The sequence below is a fragment of the Ceratotherium simum genome, chromosome 16, assembly GCF_057802395.1.
Source record: "Ceratotherium simum simum isolate JZ-2026a chromosome 16, ASM5780239v1, whole genome shotgun sequence".
Lineage (NCBI taxonomy): Eukaryota > Metazoa > Chordata > Mammalia > Perissodactyla > Rhinocerotidae > Ceratotherium > Ceratotherium simum.
This window is the reverse complement of record NC_141915.1, coordinates 46,803,692-46,830,488: the sequence shown is the minus strand read 5'-3', so window position 1 is coordinate 46,830,488 and position 26,797 is coordinate 46,803,692. Positions and strand designations below refer to the sequence as shown.

The window sequence follows — 26,797 nt, the reverse complement described above, 5'->3', positions numbered from 1 at the left end:
TCATTGGGAAAATGCAAATCAAAACCACATCACCTCACATCCATTAGGATGGCTACTATAAAAAAAAAAACCACAACAGAAAATAACAAGTGTTGGCAAGGATATGGAGAAACTGGAACCCTTATACATTGCTGGTGGGAATGTAGAATTGTTCAACCCCTGTGGAAAACAGTATGGTAGTTCCTCAAAAAATTAATTGCAGAACTACCATATGATTCAGCAATTCCACTTCTGGGTATATACCCAAAAGAATTGAAACCAGTCTACCCATGTTCATAGCATCATTATTCACAGTAGCCAAAAGGTGGAAGCAACCCAAGTGTCCATTGATGGAAGAGTAGATAAACTAAATGTGGTGAGACTTTATATATATATAGCAATATTATTCAGCCTTAAAAGAAAGGAAATTCTGACACATGCTACAACATGAATTAACCTTGAGGACACCATATTAAGGAAATAAGCTAGTTACAAAAGGACAAGTACTATGTGATTCCACCTGTATGAGGTCCCTAGAGTAGTCAAACTCAGAGACAGAAAGCACAATGCTAGTTGCTGAGGGCTGGAGGAAGCAGGGAATGGGGAGTTATTGTTTAATGGGTACAGAGTTTCATCTTTGCAAAATGAAGAGTTCTGTGGACACTACGGTGCTGACGGTAGCAAAACAACGTGGATGTACTTAATGCCACTAAACTGTACACTTAAAAATGGTTAAGATTTTTTTTGTGTGAGGAAGACCAGCCCTGAGCTAACATCTAATGCCAATCTTCCTCTTTTTGCTGAGGAAGACTGGCCCTGAGCCAACATCTGTGCCCATCTTCCTCTACTTTATATGGGACGCCACCACAACATGGCTTAACAAGCAGTGCATTGGTGTGCACCCAGGATCCGAACCCGCGAACCCCGGGCCGCTGCAGCGGAGCGCATGCACCTAACCACTGCACCACCGGGCTGGCCCCTAAAATGGTTAAGATTTCTATATGTATTTTACCACAATCTTAAAAATAAGAAAATTTTTAGTTATTTTATTCAGTTTATGAGGGAGGAATGCAAACGTACTTTTGACTATTTGACTACATTTTTTTCTTTTTAAAAAAGATGGCTTTTTAAATAAAAACATCTACTTTGGAAGGCCGGCCCCGTGGCGTAGCGGTTAAGCGTGAGCACTCCGCTGCTGGCGGCCCGGGTTCGGATCCCGGGTGTGCACCGATGCACCGCTTCTCCAGCCATGCTGCGGCCGCGTCCCACATACAGCAACTAGAAGGATGTGCAGCTATGGCATACGGCTGTCTACTGGGGCTTTGGGGAAAAAAATAAATAAAATTATAAAAAAAAAAAAAAATCTACTTTGGAAAGAATTAGTATATAATAGAACCATAAACAAAATTTAATGAGCATGTGCTTTGAAGACAACAACCTAAGTTGGGTCTTAGTAATAACAAACATTGTTTTATACGGACCAATAACCACTTTCTACTATGTACCCAGTACTTTGAGGGACACCTCTCCTCTCCACCTCCACCACTGCAATAATTTCCTAACAAATCTTTCTGACTGTTATCCTGCCTCCACACCACTACTAGGAGTGATCAATAATTCAAAATATACTGAGTGCCTATTTTGCCAGGCACTGTTCTAGGTGCTGAGGATACAGTAATGGAATCAGACACAGCCCCAGCCCTCAGGCAACTCAGTCTGCTCCAGGAGAAGAAAAACCAAATCATATTTCAGGCAGTAAAAGTGCTACAAAAAAAAAGCAAGGCAAGGGGTAAGCTATTACAGATAGAAAGAAGGCAGGTAACACCTCTTTGAGGAGACTGATACTTGACAAGTAACCCCCCCCACCCCCACAATTCTACTGTTCTAAGAATGTCTGTTTTGCTGGAAAAGTCATGGTGATATACATCTAGAGGCTGCATCTACAATCAGTAAATATTTCAGAATCTATGAGAAGTGACTCTATGTGGTAAAGTATAAAACGGTGAACTAATAGTGGGTCAGAGATAAATAGCGAAAAGAGAAAATGAATTTCCACATCCTTTGGCAGAGTAACATCGTGTTTGTTAACAGTGTGGAACAAGGGAAAGTCACACTCAAGGGAGGTGAGCATTCACATGCTCAGAAAAACCCTCTTCCAGGTTCTTCCAGATCCCAGCACCAAACCTTCCTGACACACATTTCTGATTCTATCATTCTCTTCAATTCAATAGCTCTCCATAGTTACTCAATCAGGCTGGAATGAGACTCTCCATTACGGCAACAAACTACTGTACTTTACCATTCATATTTCCCAGGGTTTCCCCACACGCACCAGTTTTTCCAGAAAACCAAGCACTTTGATGAATGCTCTTCCCTCTACCTGGATTCCCTCCCCACCAAATCTCTTACTCTACCTACCTACCAAAGTCCTATCTTTCAAAGTCCATCTCAAATACCAACTCCTAGAACTATGACATACATGATTCCCCCAGGGGCCGGCATAGTGGTTAAGTTCGCGCACTCCGCTTTGGCGGCCCGGGGTTTCCTGGTTCGAATCCCAGGCGCTGACCAGCGCACTGCTCATCAAGCCATGCTGTGGCGGTGTTCCATATACAAAATGGAGAAAGATGGGCACGGATGTTAGCTCAGGGCTAATCTTCCTCAGCAAAAGAGGACAATTGGCAATGGATGTTACCTCAGGGCCAATCTTCCTCATCAAAAAAATATATATATACATATATATATACATATGATTCTCCCAGAGAAATCCTATCTTTCCTCAAAATCCCTTTCTAGTCTTAAAACACCCAACATTTAATCATAACTACTATTTGTGTTCTTGTTTTCTCTCTCTAACTCCATGAGGGGTTTCATGGGTGAAGAAGTAGGCTTATGCATTTTTTATCTCTTGTGTTTTTCAGGGTATATACTCACTATTCATGTTTATTCAATATATAGGAGACCCAAAGAGATTTTCAACTTGGCTGAGGAGAAAAATTAAAGATAGCATAAAGTCCTAGTTGGTATGGTTCTAGGCACTAAAATGCTATTATTTATTAGAAAATCATAAGCATAGTAACATAGCACAGACTGGAGAGAGGCTGACTATGTTCAAACTCTAGCTTTGCCACTAACTTGATGTGAACCTCAAGGAAGTTATTTAGCTTCTCTGGGCCTTAGTTTCCCCATCTGTAAGATGGTGAGACATCACCTACTACACAGTTCTACTTCACAGAGTTGGTGTGAAAAATTGAGTTTATACACAAAAACACACTTAGAATAAACTTGGCACATAGTAAGTGTACAATATGTATTAGCTGTCATGTTTATCATTGTTATTTCTCCAGAAGTCAATTTCTCCATTGGTAAATGGAGAATATCAAGCCAGACTTCTCAGAACTTTCAACACAGGGATTACACACACAATTGCCACATGACACTGACGATGTCAGAGATCACTGTGAGCTGACAAGTGGGGACAGGCTTCATAGGAGAGCTAGGACACAGACTAGGCACAGAAAGATGCAAGCTGAGTAGAGAAGTGTAAAGGAATAAGACATTCTAGGGAGGAAAACTAAAATAGCAAAGGCTAGGAGTTGGAATAACTGTGGAACATAACGAAGATAATTTGGCTATATAGTTTATGTTCTGAGCAATGGTGGAAAATAAGATATGATCTAAATGACTTTAAAAATAGTGGACTAAAAACAACTGATTATAAAACGACATAATCTTTACCACTTGTGTTTTTGGAGTAGGAGAGATATCTAGCGACAGCTGATTAGCATCTACTCTAACAATCTGCCTTGAGAACATCTCACACACTATAAACCAGTCAGTTCTTTAACATGAATCTGTACAAAACCCAAGAATTTTATCACCTTCTTCTAAAGCCAAATATAATAAGTAAATGGTGGGTTACACTTATTTGAGAAGCATCTCTGTTAGATTAAAGAAAGTAAGAGCTGATTATATGAATATTGACTTGATAAAACTAAAATACTATAAAGAACTGCACTCTCTATCAATTATACTAAATTATTACAATGTAAGTCAAATCTTAACCACTCCGCTGCTCAAAACCCTCAGACGGTCCCCGTTCCAGGCAGAGCAAAGTGAAATGCTCCCAATAACCTAAAAGGTCCTGGTTGTTCTATGCTCCCCCCAGTTCTTCCCTGACCTTATCTTCTACTACTCCCTCCTTGGCTCACAGCGCTCCAAGCACATTGGTCTTCCAACTGTTCTTCTAACAGGCCAGCATTGTCCTCTTTAAGGCCTTGACACTTGCTATTCCGTCTGCCTGGAACATTCCTTTCCCCAGATACTCGCTGGGCTCACTCCCTCACCTCCTTCTAGTACCTTAAATATCAGCTTGTCTGTACATACTTCCCTGACCATCCTATTTCAAAATGCAACACCCCCCCAACCCTCTTTCCAGTTTTATTTTTTTACAGAAGGCACTAATCATCTAACACTCAGTATAATTTATGTATTTATTGTCTCTCTTCCCTACCAGAAAATAAGTTTCATGAAGGCAGGAGTCACAGACCTAGACAAGTGCTAGGAAATAGGCACACAGTAGGCATCAATAAAAACAGTGCCTGAATGAACTGCAGATTAGGCCATATAATGCCCCTTCCAGGTACAGGAAAATACAGCATACGTTTTTTTTGCACTACTGAAAGTCTAAAAATTAATTTTTGTACAAAACACTTATTGCTCACCTATGTGCCAGAACTGGACTTAGCTCTGGCAAGTTAAAGTGAATGAAGACATAAACTCTGCCCTTTAGGAGTTCCGGGGTGTGTATATGGGGGAGAACAGATACAGAAACACTACTTACAAAAAACAATATACAGGCAAGCCAAAAGAAATTGAATGACCGCCTAAAGGAGTGAGGGGCAAAGGGGGAAACGGTTCATTAAGGTGACAAGGAAGCTATGATTCCCCAAAACTCTCGACTAGTACGATAGTTCTTCCCTATATTATTGGTGCGTAAGCTTGCAACTCCAGGTAAATTATTGACTGACATCAGATAGGCTCTTAAGCAGGCCGCAAAAAAGTTTGTGTGACGACAGTGATGCTAATTAGTGATCTACTCAAGGCTGCACAAAAATCACCGACAGTGTTTTTACTGCCTTCCGATTCGGCAACTTCTGCCTATCGGGTCTCCCCGATTTGGAGGCTTGCATCTGCCAAGTGCTGCCGACTTGGGTCAGAATCCTGCCGGTGGCTATCCCTTCCCTACCAGGGGGGGCGGTCGGGCGACTCCGGAAAGCCGCCAACTGGGCCTCGGTAAGAGTTGCGGGAAAAGCAGGAGCCGTGGGAGGGCGTCGCGGCTCCGAAGGACCCCTGGAGCCCCGCACTCCCACCCCTCCTCGGCCTCCTGGGCCTTCGGTGCCCGCAGGCTCTCCCGACTCTTTGTTAAGCAACGCCGCAGTTCCCGGGCCCTCGCTAGGCCCCGCAGTTGCCTCCAGTGCCCCCAAGGGGCAGCGGTCCCGCGTCCAGACTCACCTCTCACAAACCTGCTGCTGTGGCCGCAGCTGCAGCTGCTACTACCACCTACGCGGAGAGAATCCCGCGGCCCGAAGTACGCGCGGTCCAGGCCGCGTCCCGCCGCGCTCCTCCCTCTCCGCCCCCTTCGCGGCCGCCGCCTCTCGGCCCGTTGCTGAAGGGGGAGGGGAACGCACACCTGACATGCGCAGTGCAGAGCGCGCGGGGAGAAGGGCGGGGCTTGGGGCTATGGCTCCCGGAAGGCGCCGTGGGCTCTCGACCTTAAAGCTCCAGAATGCTTTCTAACTCCTCAGACGCTCTGACGGGACACTGCTGCTGGGGGGGGGGGGGGGGGGTGTTCATGGCCCATCTAGGAAGTGGGCCTGGTAATGAAGAAAGAGTAGCAGTGACAGGGAGCCGCCCAAAAATCCCAAGAAAAGGGCTTTGGCGGAAACCACATATACATACAATTGTCGACCCCCTAAACTCTAATCCTGGGCAACATTTCTCCGCTTGCCTCTGGCCACGTGGTCCCATAGAGCATGGCTACCTTTAGCTTCCGGAGCACCAGTTCAGCGTGATGACAACTTGACTGAACCCTAGCGGTTCAGGGTTCAGGGCTGGGATCGGCGCAAGCAGTTCCGGCCCAGGAGGAGAGATTATATAACTTTCCCAGCAGCCCCTCCGCACCCTGGCTGAGCTGGGGAGGAGGTCTCGCGCGGTCCCGGAGGCTGCGTCCCGCCCCCCACGCCGCACGCTGCGGGGGGTCGGGGGGGTGGGGAGACGGACCGCACGCATTCTACGTAACGGATGGCGCAGGCTACGTGAAGAGTGGCTAGGCGTGACTGAGCTACCTGGTCCGTCTGTGTCCTAGAGGCAACGGGGGTGGTAAAACCGCGGTGACTGCGCAGGCGGCCGCCGGGCCGAGAGGCAGGCGAGGTAGAGGTGGCAGCTGCGGGAGCGCTGGGCAGGGTTCTAGCCGCCAGCACAGGTAGGAAGCGGGCCGTGACGCGTAAGTCGGTGGGGCCGAGCCGGGCCAGGCCGAGCGGTGACTCTGAGTTGCGTGGCCTAGCCCGGTCCCGTTTCCCACTCAACCCCCTAAGTCCGGCCTGTGGTGACATGCAGCGGTCCCCGCGCCTTCTCACATCTCCCGACTTTCTTAAAAACAAACTTTGTTCACCCGAAGGCCCATTTTCTGTTGGTCTTCGGGGTTGGGGTGATTTTAACGGTTTTTGGGAAATTCCGCAAAGAGCTGTGAGCAAATGCCAATCAGAAGGGCAAAGTTAGAGGAAGCTTATAGTGTGCAGCAGGAAGAACGGAGTATAGACATTAGGCTGAATTGATTCTCAATGGTGGGGAAGAACTAGACTCGAGTGGTTTAACAGAAGCAACAACCTCTGTGGCCAGTCTTCTCTGAAGGTTTCTAACCTAAGAAGTGTTTTTATCCAACGTGTGTAAGGAGACAGGGGAATGTCTACATGATTTCCAGAATTCTCATAGTCTAGCCATTGTCAGAAAGTCCTAATCTAAAATGGCAACCAGGAATGATTCCCCCACTTATTCCTCGTTCATTTTTAAGTCCAGACCCAGTCGCTGAGAGACTGCCAGGTGAGCTAGCAGAAGATAATCAAACCAGACTTGTTAGTGCTTGTGTGTTCCCTGCCCCAGGAGTCTCAGGACTGGGTGGCCTGGCAGGGAGTTGTGCATTTGAGAAATGAGGTGACAGGTGCAGCAGAGAGACTTCTAATAGGGAAGGCCAAGGTGCAAATGGCTTGGATAATTTTAATCTAAATAATCTTGAAGGAGCCCTGTTACAGTGCTGAGTTCTCTTAGAAATGCTTCTGTAGGGCCGGCCCCGTGGCTTAGTGGTTAAGTGAGCGCGCTCCACTGCTGGCGACCCGGGTTCGGATCCCGGGCTCGCACCGACGCGCTGCTTCTCTGGCCATGCTGAGGCCGCGTCCCACATACAGCAACTAGAAGGATGTGCAGCTATGACACACAACTATCTACTGGGGCTTTGGGGGGAAAAATAAATAAATAAAATCTTAAAAAAAAAAAAAAATGCTTCTGTGGTGTGAACAGTCTAAGTGGAAATTCAATTTGAAATGATCAGACCTTTTGGCAGGCAGTTAATCAAGTTGGCTGTGCCACTGTTAACCTTTATTTGCTTCTATTTGAAAAAGTTTATAACTGAGATCTGAAAAAGCAAACACTAAAAATGAAGATTAAATCTTAAAGGGTGTTCACAAGGCACAGGGGAAGGAAGTAATGGGAACTCATTTATGGAGTGCCTTCTGTGTGCCAGGGACGTATCTCCTGTAATACTCGCTACAGCCCTATAGGGCAAGTAGTGAATAAGTACCCCTTTTTCATATGTGGGGAATAGGGTATATTAAGTGATTAACCGAAGGTCATATAGCTAGCAAATGGTAGAGCTGATGTTTTAAACCAAATCTAACTCCACTCAAGTACGTGCTTTTTCATATTTCTTCCACTTTTGACTATAATAAAAGATTATTAAAGGAAGCTAGGGATGTTTGAAGACCTCTTTGAGGTTGGTGTTGAGAAGAAGCTGTGTTTTCCCATAAAATGTCGCCTGGTGCTAACCTCAAAGATCAGATATTAGGGGCCAGCCCCGTGGCTTACCGGTTAAGTGCTCGCGCTCCGCTACTGCCGGCCCGGGTTCGGATCCCGGGCGCACACCGACGCACCGCTTCTCCCCCCATGCTGAGGCCGTGTCCCACATACAGTAACTAGAAGGATGTGCAACTATGACATACAACTATCTACTGGGGCTTTGGGGGAAAAAAAAAGGAGGAGGGTTGACAATAGATGTTAGCTCAGAGCCGGTCTTCCTCAGCAAAAAGAGGAGGATTAGCATGGATGTTATTAGCTGATGGCTGATCTTCCTCACACACACACACAAAAAAGATCAAATACTGGAAAGGATATACTATTGGCCTATCCTTTATAGCATTTCTCAAGTCATTTGCACCTTTCAAAATTTATGAACTTTGTCCAATTCTAAGAATATTTGAGTAATTGTGGGGTGCAAGTATTGGGCAATAACCTTTGATATTGAACTGATTCCTTTAAGAATTTACGGTGTCGTAAATATGAGATAGAGAATATTCACTCTCCCAGAGCACCTTGAAAGAGTAGTACATACTCCTTTTTGCCACCCACTCACCTCCATGAGTACTCAACTGCCTGCATTCTGGCTTCTATCCTCACCACTTCCTTGCAGTTGCCAATAATGATCTCCTTGTTAACATTTGGAAATTTTTGGTCCATAGCTCACTTGAACTTTCTGAGGTAATTGAAACTGAGCTCTGTTTCCTTCTTAGAAATATGCTTTTCCTTTGACATCTATGATACCACTTTGGCCAGAGTCTCTTCTTTTTCTCTAACCATTCCTTCTTAGTTTCCCATTCCAGTTCTTTCTATTATGCCCAACTCTTAGCTGTTGTGATTTGTTTCAAGACTTTTTGGTGCTTTTTTTTTTTTTTTTAAACCTATCTCTTAATACTCTCTGGGGATCTCATCCATTCCCATGCCTTCTCTATTTCCAGCTGAGGCTTGTATCCTGAACTCCAAACTTAACATTTCTAACTACTTCCTTTTCTTCCTCTGTAAAAATAGGTTATAATACCTTTTAGGGATATTGTGAAAATTAAGAGATATGTTAATCATCTAACGTACTGCTTGAAAACACTCCAAATTGTTGGAGTGTTTGTTTTCACTCCACAATTTTTCAACAGGTACTAAATTTAATTTATTTCCTTTCCTCCCCAATTTTTTCCTCCTTTGTTGTTCTTTATCTCAAAGATGACTTTGTCCAGCTGTTTATCAAGCCAAAACTTGGAATCACCCCAGATCTTCCTTTCTTACATTCCCTATGTCCAATGACTTTATGCTAACAAGTGTAATTCTTAAATATCTGTCAAAGCTGTTTTCCTGTTCATTCCCAGTACCACTGCCAGTTCAATCCTGTTTTATCTCTTGGCTAACTATCTCAGCCACTTCCTATTTTCCGTGCCTCAGATGCCTTTCTCCAATTATTCACTCTGTATGAGCTGTCAGGTTTAATTTTATTTATTTATTTATTTTTCCCCCCAAAGCCCCAGTAGATAGTTGTATGTCATAGCTGCACATCCTTCTAGTTGCTGTATGTGGGACGCGGCCTCAGCATGGCCGGAGAAGCGGTGCATCAGTGCGCGCCCAGGATCTGAACCCGGGCCGCCAGCAGCGGAGTGCACGCACTTAACCGCTAAGCCACGGGGCCGGCCCGAGCTGTCAGGTTTAAATTGCAAATCTGATAGTGTCACTCTCCTACTTAAATTGTTTAGTTGATTCTAATTATCCGAACTTCTTAGTGTAGTATTTAAGTAAGGATCTTCATGATCTGCCCCCTGCTGGCTTTTCTAGCCTCATTTCCCTCACTTGGTCTACAAACCCAGTGCTCCATCATACCAAACTCCTAAAATACGCTGTTTTAGGCCTCTATGCTATAACTATTCCTCAGTCTCCAGTGCCTTTCTTGAGTATAGGAACAATGCTTTTTTATTTTTTAAAGAACTTTTTCTTTTTATTACAAAATCACATCAAAGGAAGATTAGAAAAATATAAATAAAAATGCCCATAATCCTACCATACAAAATAATTACTACTTATATGTAGATATATGTCCTTCTAAACCTTTTGTTTATGTGTATTTGCTTCTAAAACAACATGGGTTCTAATAACTTCATTTTTAACAAAATTTTTTTTTTAAGATTTTAATTAATTTATTCATTTATGTTCCCCCCAAAGCCCCAGTGGATAGTTGAACGCTAAGCCACGGGGCCGGCCCTATTTTTAACAATTTTTAATGGACAAAAAGTAAATTTGTTTTTGATATGTACCCCATAGTTTAACCTAACAGTTTCAGATTATTTTACTATCATAAGTAATACTGTAACACATATCCTTGAAGCTAAATTCTTGTGTAAACTTATGATTATTCAGAAATTGTGTTTTACTTCTTTTGGTGTAGTACCTGACGTGGTGATGTGCTCAGTGAAGGTGCATTTGATTAGATATGGCAAGATCACTTTATGAAAAGCAGTGAAAGCCAGAGAAGTTTTTATATTATTCTGCAGGAATTGGTCAATCTTTGATGGTTATTGAATCCTAATGTAACAAAAGTACATTAGGAAGATGATGGTGGTTTTTAGGGAGGAGAAGTAGGGAGAGAGTTGAGACAGGGGAGACCATTTAAGATAATGCTGTGGTTCTTCAGCAGGTGGCGATAACTTGGATTATCGAGATGGCTTTGGGAATCAAAGAAGGAAACACTAGGATTTGATGGCTAATTAGATTTCAAAGGGAAAAGAAAATGAGAAGTTAGATATCTTGCTCTTTTCAACAAGTAAGACTAGAAAATAGGATTGATACTAATAGAGAAATTCAGGTACCTGTTGATTGTGAGATGATCGGAGGGCAGAGTTCAGCAGACTACAGCCTGAGAAGTGGACTGTTTTTATACAACCTGTGAACTAAGAATGGTTTTTACATTTTTAAAGAGTTGTTTTTAAAATGAAGAATATGCAACAGAGACCAGTATGTGGCCCACAAAGCCTGAAATATTTACTATGTGACCCTGTACAGAAAAAGTTTGTAGGGCATCAAAATGGGCATGTCTGTTAGACAATTGATGATACAGGACTGGTGGTTAGATGAGAGGGAGGACTAGAAATACAGCCTAAATAGATTTGATGGTTGAAATCGAACTACTCTTCAAACTCTTGCTCAAATGTTCTCCCTTTTTTTGTAAAGCCTTACGTGTTTGGTAAGATTTCATTGTCCTCCATGTTTTCGTATCGTTTGGTACATTTTTGTCACAGATCAGATTTCACTATATTTGTTGGTTGAAAAACTTGTTTAGGTGGTGGAATACCTAGTGCTCTTTTCAGAAAGCTATGAAATGCTGATGTATTTAATTCCATCATACACACTAGGAACAATTTTGTTAGCAAAAAATTACTACTTTAAGTAAGTAATAAAAAATCACAGCCACCGGCTTACATTTGAGAAGCAGCCTGAGAAGTAGTTCATAGCAGAGATTCTGGAGGCAAAATGAGGATCAAATCACAGCTCTGTGTCCCTTGGTAGTTGTATTACTTATTAGCATCTCTGTGCTTCATTTTCCTTATCTGTGAAATGGGGATGTTAATAATGCTACTTTCCTCAAAGGGTTGTTATGAGGGTTAAATTAGTTGCTTTTTGTAAAGCCTTTAGGACAGGGCCTAGCACTTCGTGTCTTAAATGTTTGATTTTATGATGATGATGATGTTCACATATTCACACATAAAGTTGATCTAAGGATGAATGGCTTTTCTATACATGTATTATTTTTGTTACCACTAACAGATAAATAGTTGCATCTCATTCTTATTTTATTATACCTCTTCCCAGTTCCTATATAAAGCTTTTTATAGACTCTCAAGAAATTCTTACTGAATACACAGTGTAAATGGAAACCAACCTAAAGAAATTAAATGACTTGTCCAAGGTTTTACAGATAACTAGAGACAGAGTCCAGACTAGAACCCAGCCTCTTGACCGTCACCTCACTGTTCTTTATATAATGCTATCTGAAATGAATAGTGTTAAATAAGAGAAAAGCAGGAGAGAGTCGTAGATATATTTTTTAACTATTTACAAATTTTGATCGGTATATGTAGAATGGCAGTCCATTTAGGTTTTTTTAAACTCATTTTTAAGGTGCGATGAAAGCCTTCCACGCTTTCTGTGTTGTCCTTCTGGTGTTTGGGAGTGTCTCTGAAGCCAAGTTTGATGATTTTGAGGATGAGGAAGACATAGTAGAGTATGATGATAATGACTTTGCTGAATTTGAGGATGTCACAGAAGATTCTGTTACTGAATCTCCTCAACGGGTGATAACCACTGAAGATGATGAAGACGAGACCACTGTGGAGTTAGAAGGGCAGGATGAAAACCAAGAAGGAGATTTTGAAGATGCAGATACCCAGGTGAGGTTTTTTTTTTATTGATTTCTTGGGAAATTGGAAGGATGGGAAAAGTTCTTAACTAGCACTTTTCCCAGATATTAAAGGTAAGACTCAGGTCTAAGTAGAACCTTTACTTTACTCTCTGGTATCTTCATTTTTATTCAGTAGGTGGAGCTCTTCTAAATGTTTTGCGGTATGTTGCCACCTTTTACATTGATCTAAGAATAAATTGTATTTTTCTCCTCTATGGAGAGCCTGTCTGGGGGAAGGGATGGAGAATAGATACTGTGTGTAAGTGGGAATTATATCTTTTTTTTTTTTTTCGGTGAGGAAGATCAGCCCTGAGCTAACATCCATGCTAATCCTCCTCTTTTTGCTGAGGAAGACCGGCTCTGAGCTAACATCTATTGCCAATCCTCCTCCTTTTTTTTTTTTCCCCAAAGCCCCAGTAGATAGTTGTATGTCATAGTTGCACAGCCTTCTAGTTGCTGTATGTGGGACGCGGCCTCAGCATGGCCAGAGAAGCGGTGCGATGGTGCGTGCCCAGGATCCGAACCCGGGCCACCAGTAGCGGAGCGCACGCACTTAACCGCTAAGCCACGGGGCTGCCCTGGAATTGTATCATTTAGAACTGAGGGTTCAAAAGCATGGAGAGTCATCATTAAAAAACATGTAATATCTCTGTGTTCTGTGCTCAGCTGCTTACCTGTTCTGTTTTCCTCTCCAAGTGTTGCTTGCAAAAATGAGATACAATTGCTGGTGACATTTGGAGGGGAAAACAGATTGTGCCTCATTTTTGTAGGAGGGAGATACCGAGAGTGAGCCATATGATGATGAAGAATTTGAAGGTTATGAAGACAAACCAGATACTTCTTCTAGCAAAAATAAAGACCCAATAACAATTGTTGATGTAGGTATTCAGGATTCTGAATTCCAAACTAACAAACAAAATATCTTGCTTTCATTAATCCCAGAAATATAATTGGTGACATATAGCTGGTGTCGATGTAATAGTGGGAGCTTTGAAAGAGTTTGACATCAATTCTATTAAAATGCCACACACCTAGAGAAGTAACCCCTATTTTTTATTCTGGGCCTCCTAGTTTTATTTGTCAAGAAATGATGAAGAGGATAGACATTGAATTTGTTTTGGGGTGGGGTGCAGAATCAAGTTGGATATGAAAGACTTTCCAGCTTTTCATCCCATTTGATTATCCTCACGTTTCCTTAAAGAATCTTTCACAAAGCTAACCTAGAAAACCAAAATGGGCATATTTTTCAGAAGTATAACCATATTCAGTGACAGTAATCTAGAATACCTCTGTTCATGGGTTTTCTCATTCTTCTTCATCCCATGAGTTAGACTCCGTCCTTCAGCCTCAGCTAACATTAAATGGAATGATTATTCTTCTCTAGGTTCCTGCACACCTCCAGAACAGTTGGGAGAGTTACTATCTAGAAATTTTGATGGTGACTGGTCTGCTTGCCTACATCATGAATTATATTATTGGAAAGAATAAAAACAGTCGCCTTGCTCAGGCCTGGTTTAACACTCATAGAGAGCTTTTGGAGAGCAACTTTACTTTAGTAGGTAAGTTAGGCTAATACAAGTCCAGCTGTCTGCTTGAAAACCATCTGGTAAGAACTGTTTATGCCCCTCAGTGTAAGCATCTGACTGCTTTCATGGACTCTTGGAGAGGATGATTTATTTTCTCTCAAGGATCCCATTTTTGTTAGGTTTTATATACTGAATAAATTGCATTTATGAAATAATTTCCTCATCTTTCATTAATCAATAGTTGCTAAACATCTGATTAGAGTGAAATAATCATGTTATCAAAACAAGTTGATAAAAGCCTGGCCGAAAGCAAGGAATTTTGACATTTTAGGTAGCTTGATAAATGCTTTCAATTCACCCTTTATTAATTTATTTATTTTCCCCCCAAAGCCCCAGCAGATAGCCGCATGTCATAGTTGCACATTCCTCCAGTTGCTGTATGTGGGACGCGGCCCCAGCATGGCCGGAGAAGCAGTGCGTCAGTGCGCGCCCGGGATCCGAACCCGGGCCGCCAGCATCAGAGCGCACGCACTTAACCGCCAAGCCACGGGGCCGGCCCTCAATTCACCCTTTAGAGATTAGAAATCTCTCAAAATTCCCTCAGGTTCTGGGCGCTTTAGTTTTGATCCACTGAAGAGGTATACATTGAAGTACCTTAGAGGAACCCCTGTAGTTGTGTAGTGTAGGGAGTAAGGTGGACTTACTACCTTCACCTCTGTTTGGCTTGTAACACTTTGTTTCCCTTTAATAGTAAGCAAGTGTCCATCTACTCTGCTCTTTAGCAGACATGTGTGCTAGGTGCTTTGCATACATTGTTTCTTATTTAATCTTTGTAACAACAGTGTCAGTTGGATATAGTTTCTATTTTCCTAAGGAGGGAACTGACTTCCAGAATGTTAAAGCTTGCCTAAGCTATTAAGTTGCAACCATGATATTAGAACCTAGACTATTGTTTCCCAAGTCCATGCTCTTTCAGCAGAAAGAGCTGCACCATGGTATTTCAGAGTACTTTTTGACCCAGAAATTAGGGAAAAAAATAAGTAGACTTTAATGCCTTCCACTCCCCCTCGTGTTTTCATTTGGTGTATCAATCTGCTTTACCTTCTGAGGTTGAATAATTTCTTTTATACACTTAATGATTAAATGAAGAGAGGAAATGATTGGAATTTGAGCTTTTTCTAAATATAAAATACAACTCTTAATACCACTGTTATCGTTTTGCTGCTGGAAAAGCAAACTTAGTTAAAGTTAACTCAGAGGAGGCACAGCGTGGGAGTGTTGAATTGATTGTATTGATATATTTTATTCACTGCATAGGTTTTTTAACTTTTGGCAGAGACATTTAAACTGACTTTCCTCCATTTTGTATCTACTCTTGAGAAATTTATACTCCAGGCTGATTGTCATTAACTAACAAGGACATAAAAGTAATGCTAGAGTCATAATTTTTTTATGGAGACAATAAAGAGTTTTAAAAGTAAAAGTAACAATTCCTATCTATTGTAATCTATGTCCAAAGGAGAGTTCTCTATGATAGCGAAGTGTTGCTACCCTAAAGCTATGATCATTTTGGGATCAAGGTGGAGGAGGGTGTGGTGATTAGGCCCCAACATTTTCAGTGAATCACATTAAGTGGTTTTACCCCTAGGGGATGATGGAACTAACAAAGAAGCCACAAGTACAGGAAAGCTAAACCAGGAGAATGAGCATATCTACAACCTGTGGTGTTCTGGTCGAGTGTGTTGTGAGGGAATGCTTATCCAGCTGAGGGTAAGTATAATGGTATAATGTATATCTTCCTTTCATTTTTTCCAGCCTGATTCCAAATCCTTTAAGTTTAGTGTCTCATCCTTTCATGTTTGACTTGAAATGAAGTCTAAAAATCATCTTTCTCCTGACTGGCAAATGTAGAGTGTATTTGATGAAGCATTTGATTCCCCTCCAAGGTCTGTTCTTTATCATAAGTAGAAGTTGCAACTGTTCTCTTGTTTTTCCAGTTCCTTAAGAGACAAGACTTACTGAATGTCCTAGCCCGGATGATGAGGCCAGTGTGTGATCAAGTGGTACGTATTCTTCCTGCTGGTTTTCTCTATACACATTGAATTTTTAACTTCTTAGAGCTTATTCCATTTCTTGCCTGGATTCTGTTTGGTGTTTCTGGCAACTCGCGTTCCTTGCCAAAAAATGGGCCCTTTTTATTTGGATAGATCTTCCACACAGTGTGCAACTGTGGAAGGATGGGGTGGGGGGGAGATGTGCTTTTTGTAGGAAAGCAGATAATACTCTATCACCAGGTGGATTGGCTGAATCAGCCTGGACGATGGGTGGAAAAACAGTTGTCACAGACAGTTTGCCCTCATGTGTAACTCTGTTCCTTGTATGTGCTTTTGTTTATTTTAATTTTTCTGATATGACCACTGAATTTAATCTACTAAATTTTAGAGCTCGTCACTTATGAATCCTGTCATCCTTTCTCCTACCAAATACCATCTTATTAGGTAGAAAGGAGGAAATTTTGCTATGTCTTCAGCCATCCTTTTGTAAAAATTAATCTTTAGAGTGTTGTTTTAATTATTTTCAATTCTTTCCTGAGGTAGACTTAATCTTCTCTTTTCCTCTGAGCCAGCCATCCTTTTATCTCTTTTTTTCCCCCCCTGCAAAGACAGCCTCAACAAACACATGATTCTTTATATTTCTTAGCCCTTTTTTCTGGGTGCTGTCTAAGGCGTTGCTTTGTGTACTTTCTCCTCAATGACGGAAGAATAGAAAACCTTTTCTTATACAGCTGCTGTCTTGCCAAGCCTTTGCTATATTTCCCTACATTAACATTTCCCTTCTTCCACATACTGATAATTTTTGATGCAAGCATTTTAAGATACAGTTAATATGATACAGTTACAATAAGTTAATAAGATACAGTTAATATGATAAACAGGGCCATGATAAACATACTAGACTTTCACACTCTTTTCTTCAAGTAGGTCCCACTCGCTTTTGAGGACTCACTTGATTAGGTCAGTCCATCCAGACTAATGTCCATTTTGATGAACTCGAAGTCAACTGATCATGGACCTTCTGCCATATTATACAACATAATCATGGGAGTGATATCCCATCATATTCACAAGTCCCACTTACATTCTAGGGGAGGATGTATACACCAGGGGGCAGGAATCTTGGGGGCCATCCTAGAAATCTGCTTATCACAGAAGCTAGCAGGTGAGTTGTTTTTTTTTTTTTTTTTTAAAGCAAATAAAAGTGACCATGAATGATGAAGACATGGACACCTATGTGTTTGCTGTTGGCACTCGGAAAGCCTTGGTGCGACTGCAGAAAGAGATGCAGGATCTGGTATGTCAGGTTGTTCCAACTCAAATAAATGCAGAAACTATGCCTCTTTATTACATATACATTCAACTTTAGAACATAGGATAATTAATTATATCACTTGAATGTTGTTAAGCACCACTTTGCAATAGGTCAGTACATATTCTCTTGAGGAAAAAGAAGTCTTCGTGCATAACAATGTCATGTTTGCTCTCAATTACTTCTTCCTCCAGAGTGAGTTTTGTAGTGACAAACCTAAGTCTGGAGCAAAGTACGGACTTCCAGACTCCTTGGCCATCCTGTCAGAGATGGGAGAAGTCACAGAGGGAATGATGGATACAAAGGTAAATGCAATGGAAGACGTACATTTGCAGATCTTGGCATATACAGGGCACTCTCTCTAAAGTCACACTGTACAAGTTCTTCATTTTATGACAATGCAATAGTTACATATTCCTTTCCCACACAAACATTAAAATACCTCTTTAAGTAATAGATTAACTTGTCAAAAAGACAATTTGATTAGTCAAGAAGTTCTCTCTAAATCAAGAGAAAATTGTTCCTGGGATTGCTAATGGCTTCCAGGTTTTTTGGAAAAGCACTACAATTTTAATTCTTATCACCATGTCATTTAGTCCTTTTTTTTTTTTTTTTTTTAGCATCAGTTAGTATAGAAGAGGGATATTTGGGAGAGCCATTTTTTTCTATTGGTTGTATAATGGTAATAGCACATCTTATCATAAAAATATAGGATAGCTCAAAGACAGTTCTAAACGTAAGTTCAAAGTGGTGTGTTTATGAAGAATCCCCTGAAATTATTATAGATTTTATCTTCATGCTTTCATTCTTGTTTAGAACATTATTTTGAGACATATTTTCAGCTGTTCAATAAGAAGAAATGTAATCATTGGTGTAACCGAAGAAAGGTACTAGTTTCATTGTAGAGAGATTCCTTATCTCAGTTAAATTTAATTTTTTAAAGCTTTAGCCTTAATGATATTGTGCAGAAGTAAGGAGGATTGAAGAATCTGCTGAATATCTTTTTTTTTTTTTTTTTTTTAAAGATTTTATTTATTTTATTTTTCCCCCCAAAGCCCCAGTGGATAGTTGTATGCCGTAGCTGCACATCCTTCTAGTTGCTGTATGCGGGACTCGGCCTCAGGATGAACGGAGAAGTGGTGCCTCGATGCGCACCCGGGATCCGAACCCGGGCCACCAGCATCGCAGCGCGCGCACTTAACCACCAAGCCACGGGGCCGGCCCTCTGCTGAATATCTTATGTAAAAAGGGAAATGCATCAAACCCTACTTTAAAAAAATTTTCTTTTCTTTATTTCAGATGGTTCACTTTCTTACACACTATGCTGACAAGATTGAATCCATTCATTTCTCAGACCAGTTCTCTGGTCCAAAAATTATGCAAGAGTACGTATGAGATAAAAATACTGAAATTAATTTTTCTCACTAGCTTTCTGTGTTGAAATACTTGCAAGGTGCTTCTGCAATTTCCCTTACCAAATAAGTGAGGGAAGTTGGTGACAGGCATCTAAGTTTTCCTTTGCATCACATCACTGCACGCATCGTGAAGGTAATTGAAAACCAGTGGGAGACAAATAAACCTCCCCAGTTTGCATGTGTCGCCACATATATGTACCACGCACTTGGTGAGGTGAATGAGAATCTTATGGAATGGCTAATGCTAAGAAAATGCAGTTGCTAATGTCTTTGTCCTTTGTAGTCTAGGTTCTTTTTTTTTTCTTTTTCTTTTTTAATTTATGGTATGAATCTGATGTTTGACTTGTGTTTTTGATTGATTGCACATCTGTGTGTGTTGTAATTCGTGGCCTTTTCTGGCTTCCTTCTTTGAGTTATTGGGTGATTATGTTCTTTCCTAGTATATTATTAGACGCCCTCAATGCCCATAGAATTTCTGACTTTATAGTAATATTGTTTGAATGTACACATTCAGGGCTTAAATTTGTTGTTTGAATTCACGTACTCTCTCAGGAGAGCTTACTATTTAAGTTTACCCTTGGAGTAGAATTGGTTCTGACTTAAATTTTGGGTTAAGGGCTACTCTCTCATAGGCTGTGGAATTGAGTATAGTTAAAAGCCAATCTAGATTTTAGTTGTGTGTCAAAATTACTCAGGTCCTTATGCCCTTAGATAGTGTTACATCATCCTTGCCTTGCTCAACTCAATAACAATACTGGGGCAAAGTGTCACGTTATAGCATTCATGGAGCCTTTTGTGTCAGGGGCAGGGAGGAGAGTGGAGTTGATAGTCAAAGATTTCAAAAGAATCTTTGGTGAGTCAGAACTAAATTATACATGCTATAGTAGATTATTTCCAAGTTTATTCTGAGCCCAACTCAAAAATAAGATGCTCCATTATAGGAAGGTAGAACAGGAGTTGTAAATAAAACATAAAAATCCATCAAAATAAGCAGAAATGTTATTTAAAATATGGGCCTCATACTTAAATATAGGCTCATTTCTGGTTCCCCAGGCGAGAAGGAATATATCCTGCCTGGAGGGGACATCACTGGAGGTGTTCAAGTATAGAATAAAGATCACTTGGGAATGCATCCATCAGATAGAAGAGTAGACCAGATGACCTGTAAAGCTCCTTCGGGCTCTGAGATTGTATTTGACTTGGGGATGCCAAGCCAAATACTGTGCTGATTATTTGCAGGAATCTGTTCATCTAAGTGAATTGGGTGACTTAACGTGCGTGGAAAATATCTCTCATGTTCTTTCTAAATAGCTTTTTCTTTTATGACAGGGAAGGTCAGCCTTTAAAGCTACCTGACACTAAGAGGACACTATTGTTTACATTTAATGGTAAGTGTTCTGTGTCTTGTCTGGATTCTTTGTTTTCTTTGAGATGATCTTACAGACAGTATCGTTCCTTCCTAAAAGATAGCTATAAAAAACTACATTAAAACTAACCCTATGCCTGCTTATTGGTTTTTGAGTTTCTTCAATAAGAGATCTTTTTATGTATTTTGATTTCTCTTTTCTGCTGCATTTTAGCTGCCTAAGAAACTTGGAGAAAAGAGTCTATTGATACCAAAAAAATAAAAGAGAATTGGGTGACCTAGAAGTATTAATGCTGCCATTAACTCAATAGGAAAATGGCTTTGTTTTCCAGTGCCTGGCTCAGGTAACACTTACCCAAAGGATATGGAGGCTTTGCTACCCCTGATGAACATGGTGATTTATTCTATTGATAAAGCCAAAAAGTTCCGACTCAACAGAGAAGTAAGACCTGCAGCCTTTATTATAAGTTGGCACCTTTTATTGTTTTTTTCCCTGTATGGGGGTGGTCAGCTATCAGTGATTTCAGTGATTGTATCTTTGCTAGTTGACTTGAAAGTGCTACATGAGAGTAGTTTTATGAAAGAATACTAAATGGAATTTTGCTTCTGTTGGATTGAAAAGGATTTCTTATGAAATGCCTTGTTTCTTGGGGAAAGGGCAAACAAAAAGCAGATAAGAACCGAGCTCGAGTAGAAGAGAACTTCTTGAAGCTGACGCACGTGCAAAGACAGGAAGCTGCACAGTCTCGGCGTGAGGAGAAGAAAAGAGCAGAGAAGGAGCGAATCATGAATGAGGAAGATCCTGAGAAACAGCGCAGACTGGAGGTAAGACAAGCTTTTCTTATCACTGAGGTAAAACTAGATTTATAAGGGTGCCTATTGGTGCCATATTGGGTGTTAAGGTAATTCTATGCAAGAATGTACACAGGCTAAAAGTTTAGCTTTTTCTCAGCCTTTGGGACATTTTGTTAGTTGATAGCACTATAAAGAAGAATAAATCCTTCCTGTTAAACCATGTTAGATTGAGTCTGTGAGCCTGGAGAATGATGTGCATTATCCTGTTCCCCCAGCACAATCCCATTTTTAAAGTTCCACTGTCATCTTTCAAGCCAAACACTTACTGAGGCAGAAAGAAATTAGAAATTTTAATAGAAGCCAGCACATGTGCCCTATGGTCCAAATAAACTTGTTTTATAAAATTTTAAACTTATCCCTGGTGGTCTAGTGGTTAAGATTCGGCACTCTCACTGCTGAGGCCCGGGTTCATTTCCCTGTCAGGGAACCACACCACCCATCTATTGGTTGTCATACTGTGGTGGCTGCATGTTGCTGTGATGCTGAAAGCTATGCCACCAGTATTTCAGATACCAGCAGGGTCACCCATGGTGGACAGGTTTCAGCAGAGCTTCCAGGCTAAGACAGACTAGAAAGAAGGACCTGGCCACTCACTTCCAAAAAAATTGGCCAGGAAAACCCTATGAATAGCAGGAGAGCACTCTCTGATATAGCGCCAGAAAGTGAGAGCATGGCACAAAAAGACTGAGCAGGGTTCTACTCTGCTGTACACAGGATCGCTAGGAGTCAGAATCGATTCAATGGCACTAACAACAAAAATAAAATTTTAAATTTGATTATAGAACTAGAAAATTGTAATATTTTTTGTTTGTATTTTTGTTTTCTGTTTTTTATATACCTAGAATCTCTTTTTATGCTGTAGTATATGTTTCAAATATCAGCATGTTCTCATGTTTCTATGAAATAAGATGCTATAGTCCAGCTCTAAAATTTTAAACATTGTAAATGCTGGTCAAAAAAGAGAAGGAGAACAATGTTCTGGGAGATGTGAATTTTAATGAGAATAATCTCGAAGATTGAAGAAAATTCTTAGACGTGGGGAGGCATGCTGCCAAGAAAAAGTGAGCCGCTGTGTGGCACTTGAGTTGACAGTAGAGTCATTAATGCTTTTGAGTGAAGTGCCTGGGATACTACGGGCCTCCTCCCATCTTATCCTTTCTCATCATTTTTTGTTCGATTTGGTTTTGGTTTGGTTTAGTTGATGGGTATTTTTCCCCTGAAAATAGAGCTCTGTGTTTATGCAATTGTCTTTATAAATAAAAATGGCTTTTTAATGAATATGCTGGGAGAATCTACATGAAATCATTAGTAGATAATGCCTTTAGTTTTTCTATTAAAAAAGTTCTCCAGTTCTTCCATTGCCAATCTTCCTCTTTTTGCCTGAGGAAGACTGGCCCTAAGCTAACATCTGTGCCAATCTTCCTCTGTTTTGTATGTGGAGCACCACCACAGCATGGCTTTATGAGTGATGTAGGTCCACACCCGGGATCTGAACCCGTGAACCCAGGCTGCTGAAGCAGAGTGCACCGAACTTAACCACTACGCCACTGGGCCGGCCCCTCTCCAGTACTTTCTGGGGTTTGAAACTATAATAGGTTTAAGAAGGGGGAGAGGGGTGTGCACAGAACATAGCTTGGTTTATACTGTAAGCTGCTTGTAAGCGTAAACCATGTATATATTTTTTTAGAACCACCACTTTCTAGTAGCTAGGCTGCTGTACCTTATGAAGGGATCCAGTGAACTAAATGGGAAAGGAAACAAACAAACAGAAAACCTGTAGTCAGTTTCTGACTTGAATGGCTCATTAATACAAATTATCTGGACCTTCCTGCCACTACTAGTATAGCTTTGTTTTTTCTTCTTATATATTTAAGTTGAAAAATATACAGAAACATATATATAGAAGCTAAAATTAACTTTAATTCTACCTATGAAAGTAATATAATACTTCCGACAACTCCCATCACTAAAGGTAACCACCATTAACACTATATTTTTTATTTAGTTTCCCAGCTATATATATGTTTAGTGTACATAATCCTTTTCTTAATGTAGATCATCTTACAAATAGGGTTCTGCAACTTTTCATATTAAAGATATAGCAATCTTTCAAGAAAGTGTCTTTCTTTTTTTTTTTTTTTATGAGAAAGATCAGCCCTGAGCTAACATCCGTGCCAATCTTCCTCTTTTTGCTGAGGAAGACCGGCCCTGAGCTAACATCTGTTGCCAATCCTCCTCCTTTTTTTTTTTCCCTTTTTCCCCCCAAAGCCCCAGTAGATAGTTGTATGTCATAGTTGCACAGCCTTCTAGTTGCTGTATGTGGGACGCCGCCTCAGCATGGCCGGAGAAGCAGTGCCTCAGTGCGCGCCCAGGATCCGAACCCGGGCCGCCAGCAGCGGAGCGCACGCACTTAACCACTAAGCCACGGGGCCGGCCCAGAGTATAGCTTTTGACATACATTTGTCCCTTGGTATCCATAGGGGAGTGGTGTCAGGACCCCCGCAGATATCAAAATCCACAGATACGCAAGTCCCTTGTACTATAAAATGGCGAAGTATTTGCATATAACCTACGCACATCCTCCTGTACACTTTAAATCATCTCTATACTACTTATAATACCTAATACAATGTAAATGCTATATAAATAGTTATTATACTGTATTGTTTACAGAATAATGACTAGAAAAAAAAGCCTGTACATGTTCAGTACAGACGCAACCGTCATAGGCTTTTCAATCCGTGGTTGGTTGAATCTGTGGATGGAGAACCCGCGGCTACAGAGGGCTGACTGTATATGCTATTGCTACTTGCTTGCTATTGAGCCCTCATGGGAGGCAGCAGCTCCCAAAGGAGGTGGGTTCATTCCTGCCTTTGTGAACCTAAACTCAGAATGCGTTTTCCCATAAAAGCAGTGTTAACAATGGTGGTTCAGTTCTTCAAGATACTTATACAATACTTATACAGCTATGCGTGGATAAACAGTCAGGCTTATACTGCTGTGTAGGTGGACAGTTTTTTGGTATCTAGTGCTTGATAATAGTTCCCAAACCACGAATCTGCAAATCACCCTTTGAAACATAAGTTGTTATACTATCAAGAATTATGTATATATTATGTGCTTCTGCTTTTCCTCTTCCATATTTTCTCAATCCTGTACCAGTTTAGGAGTATATTTCTCACAACATTTTTACCCCAAACCCCTAAAAAAAATTCAGTTTGTACAGCAACTAGAAGGATGTGCAGCTATGACGTATAACTATCTACTGTGGCTTTGGGGGAAAAAATAAATAAATAAAATAAAATAGGGCCGGCCCTGTGGCTTGGTGGTTAAGTGCGCGCGCTGCGATGCTGGCGGCCCGCGTTCGGATCCCGGGTGCGCATCGAGGCACCACTTCTCTGTCCATCCTGAGGCCGAGTCCCACATACAGCAACTAGAAGGGTGTGCAGCTATGACATACAACTATCTACTGGGGCTTTGGGGGCAAAAAATAAAATAAATAAAATCTTTAAAAAAAAAAAAATAAAAAAAAATAAAATAAAATAAAATAAAAAATTCAGTTTGAGATTGCAGCTGAAAAAAGCTTTAATCAAATATGACTACTAATAACCAAAGTGAAGTCATACTTTGACTTGGCCTCTAAGGCTTCCCTCAGTACATGTAATAATAACCAGTGACTTTTGCTGCTAAAATATAGTGTTTTTTTGTTTTTTTTATAATTTTTATTTATTTTCCCCCCAAAGCCCCAGTAGATAGTTGTATGTCATAGCTGCACATCCTTCTAGTTGCTGTATGTGGGACATGGCCTCAGCATGACCGGAGAAGCGGTGCGTCGGTGCGCGCCCGGGATCCGAACCCCGGACTGCCAGCAGCGGAGCGCACGCACTTAACGCTAAGCCATGGGGCCGGCCCTAAAATATAGTGTGTTTGAAGCTTCTTTCTCTCCTTGTACATAACCTCCTAATTCCTTAAAAAAATATGATAAAAATTCCCAATTGAACATTATGAATTGAAGTATTGTGCTCAGGTGTAAAATCTATGCTAATAAGAAGAGATTTACAATTAATAACCTGATCAAACATGATCTTAAGGTTTTCTGAACTGAAGCTCAAATCTTTGGCAGGTACATATAAATATTATGATGCAAGTTGGGCTAGTGTTTCCTGGGTATAGGGAAAATCAGACCAGAATAACAAAGCCTGCTTAAATATAGTGTTTAGTTTCTTTCTAATGAGATTTTGGTTACCTTTGCTTCATTTCAAGTTAATTTTCGTTAACAAACATAAATATTAGAGATTTTTGTAACTATTTTCTGGAATGTTATATATGGAGCAAGCCTAGGTTTTTGAATAAAATATAGGCAGTATTCTAGTTTTGATTTTTTTTTTAACATGTGCTTACAGTTTAGTTTGGATTCCCCCTTTCTCTCTAGGAAGCTGCCTTGAGGCGTGAGCAAAAGAAACTGGAGAAGAAGCAAATGAAAATGAAGCAAATCAAAGTGAAAGCTATGTAAAGTCATCCCGGAGATCTGAGTCCTGATGCCACCTGTAAGCTCTGAATTCACAGGAAACAAAAAATACCAGTCCCTTTCTCATCTTAAAGTTCAAACACTCCCAGCGACTGAGAAATTATTTCATCATCTGTTCTGTTTTTAGTTTGGAGTTTTACAGAGGTTATAGATACATTGGAAGGACTCTGTTTCAGTAATTTTCTTCCAGATAATCAATTACTTTGATTATTTTATAAAAGGAATGATATATGAAATCTGTGTAATTTTAAAATATTTTTTAAATTATAACATGATTCATCAGTACTTTTAGTGCTTTGATGTTTGAAGAAATATCATGAAATTTATAGATATATAGATTATTGCTTTTTGTTTAAACTAGGCAGTTGAAATGGCTATGAAGACTGACTCGAAACCAAGATTCCACAAATAACTATTGGAATTGCACAATAAAATTGCTTGGTGTTTTCTTCTGTGTCTACATTAAACTTGTAAAAAAGTAAAATTTAGAACACTATGTGGTATTGAAATTTCAGAGACTCAAAATATAATATAGTTCAGTATATGTTTTGTAGGTAGGAGGTGCTGATGACAGTATTATAGGATATCTGGAGGCTTTAGAATACTTACATGTACATGGGAAATTCTAGGGATAGGTAGTAGAGGAGCACAGTTTTCTCCCTACCTGATACCACGAGCTAATAACAATGTGAATGCTGTATTTTAAGTGGTTGTATGTTTTTCTTGAGTAAAAAATGCATGAAAGATTAACTGCTTCACCTAGATCAGATCAGTGGTCTATGTGAAGTCACAAATGTTTTCCTTCTTGGTTGCTGCAACCTCTTGATGTTCATGGAGAAGCTCTATCCTCTGTTTTATGGCTGTATCCCTTTGCTTCTCTTTCTGCTTTTATCTCTTCCACAGTTGAGGCTAGGTATATTCTTTCAAAGAAATAGCCATGAATATGCATAAATATACTTTTAAAAATGAGCTTTCCTAAACTATTGAGAGTTCTTTCTGTCTCTTGAGGAAGGAACTCTTGGGGGAGAGGCCCATCTATCTGCACGAGCATTTAGCTTGTTCAGATCTCTGCATTTTATAAATGCTTCCTACTAAGAAAGCATTTTTTAAATCACTGCTTGTACCAGGTAATTTTTGCTGGGGATGGGAAAGGGTTGGGTTTTTTGGTGGGAGAGGGGTGGGAGGGTATTTTTTTGTTGATGCTTTATGTGCAGGTGTGTTCTG

At 40.6% G+C, this 26,797-nt stretch overlaps 2 protein-coding genes across 4 annotated transcripts in view; one reads left to right on the top strand and one right to left on the bottom strand.

Moving 5' to 3' along the window:
- Positions 1 to 6,171, bottom strand: part of DDX42 (DEAD-box helicase 42) — a 39,731-nt gene extending 33,560 nt beyond the window's left edge. Inside the window, exon 1 of one of the 2 annotated variants that reach the window (XM_087441408.1) lies at positions 6,023 to 6,171. The gene's annotated coding sequence lies outside the window, so the exon portion shown is untranslated. Of the gene's footprint in view, positions 1 to 5,493; positions 5,645 to 6,022 lie in introns of those variants that run through there. The other variant, XM_014789157.2, reaches the window with a different exon arrangement.
- Positions 6,172 to 6,272: 101 nt separating this feature from the next.
- Positions 6,273 to 26,022, top strand: CCDC47 (coiled-coil domain containing 47). Of its 2 annotated transcripts, none has more exons than XM_004432647.3 (13): positions 6,273 to 6,463; positions 12,238 to 12,506; positions 13,288 to 13,395; positions 13,902 to 14,076; positions 15,692 to 15,813; positions 16,041 to 16,106; positions 17,293 to 17,394; positions 17,604 to 17,714; positions 18,709 to 18,794; positions 20,154 to 20,212; positions 20,523 to 20,632; positions 20,848 to 21,015; positions 25,478 to 26,022. In XM_004432647.3, exons 2-13 carry the CDS (start codon positions 12,243 to 12,245, stop codon positions 25,556 to 25,558), a joined length of 1,452 nt encoding a protein of 483 aa, XP_004432704.1. In that variant the 5' UTR covers positions 6,273 to 6,463; positions 12,238 to 12,242; the 3' UTR covers positions 25,559 to 26,022. The 2 variants fall into 2 exon arrangements, with proteins under 2 accessions (XP_004432704.1, XP_087297538.1); XM_087441412.1 differs by lacking the exon at positions 6,273 to 6,463 and adding an exon at positions 6,682 to 7,080.
- Positions 26,023 to 26,797: the final 775 nt, after the last annotated feature.

Excerpts from the sequence above, each read along its gene's own strand:
- CCDC47 (XM_087441412.1), top strand. The coding sequence starts at position 7,017 with ATGATTCCCCCACTTATTCCTCGTTCATTTTTAAGTCCAGACCCAGTC. Across the intron at positions 12,507-13,287 it reads TTGAAGATGCAGATACCCAG|GAGGGAGATACCGAGAGTGA; the intron begins GTGAGGTTTTTT and ends TCATTTTTGTAG. Across the intron at positions 13,396-13,901 it reads ACCCAATAACAATTGTTGAT|GTTCCTGCACACCTCCAGAA; the intron begins GTAGGTATTCAG and ends ATTCTTCTCTAG.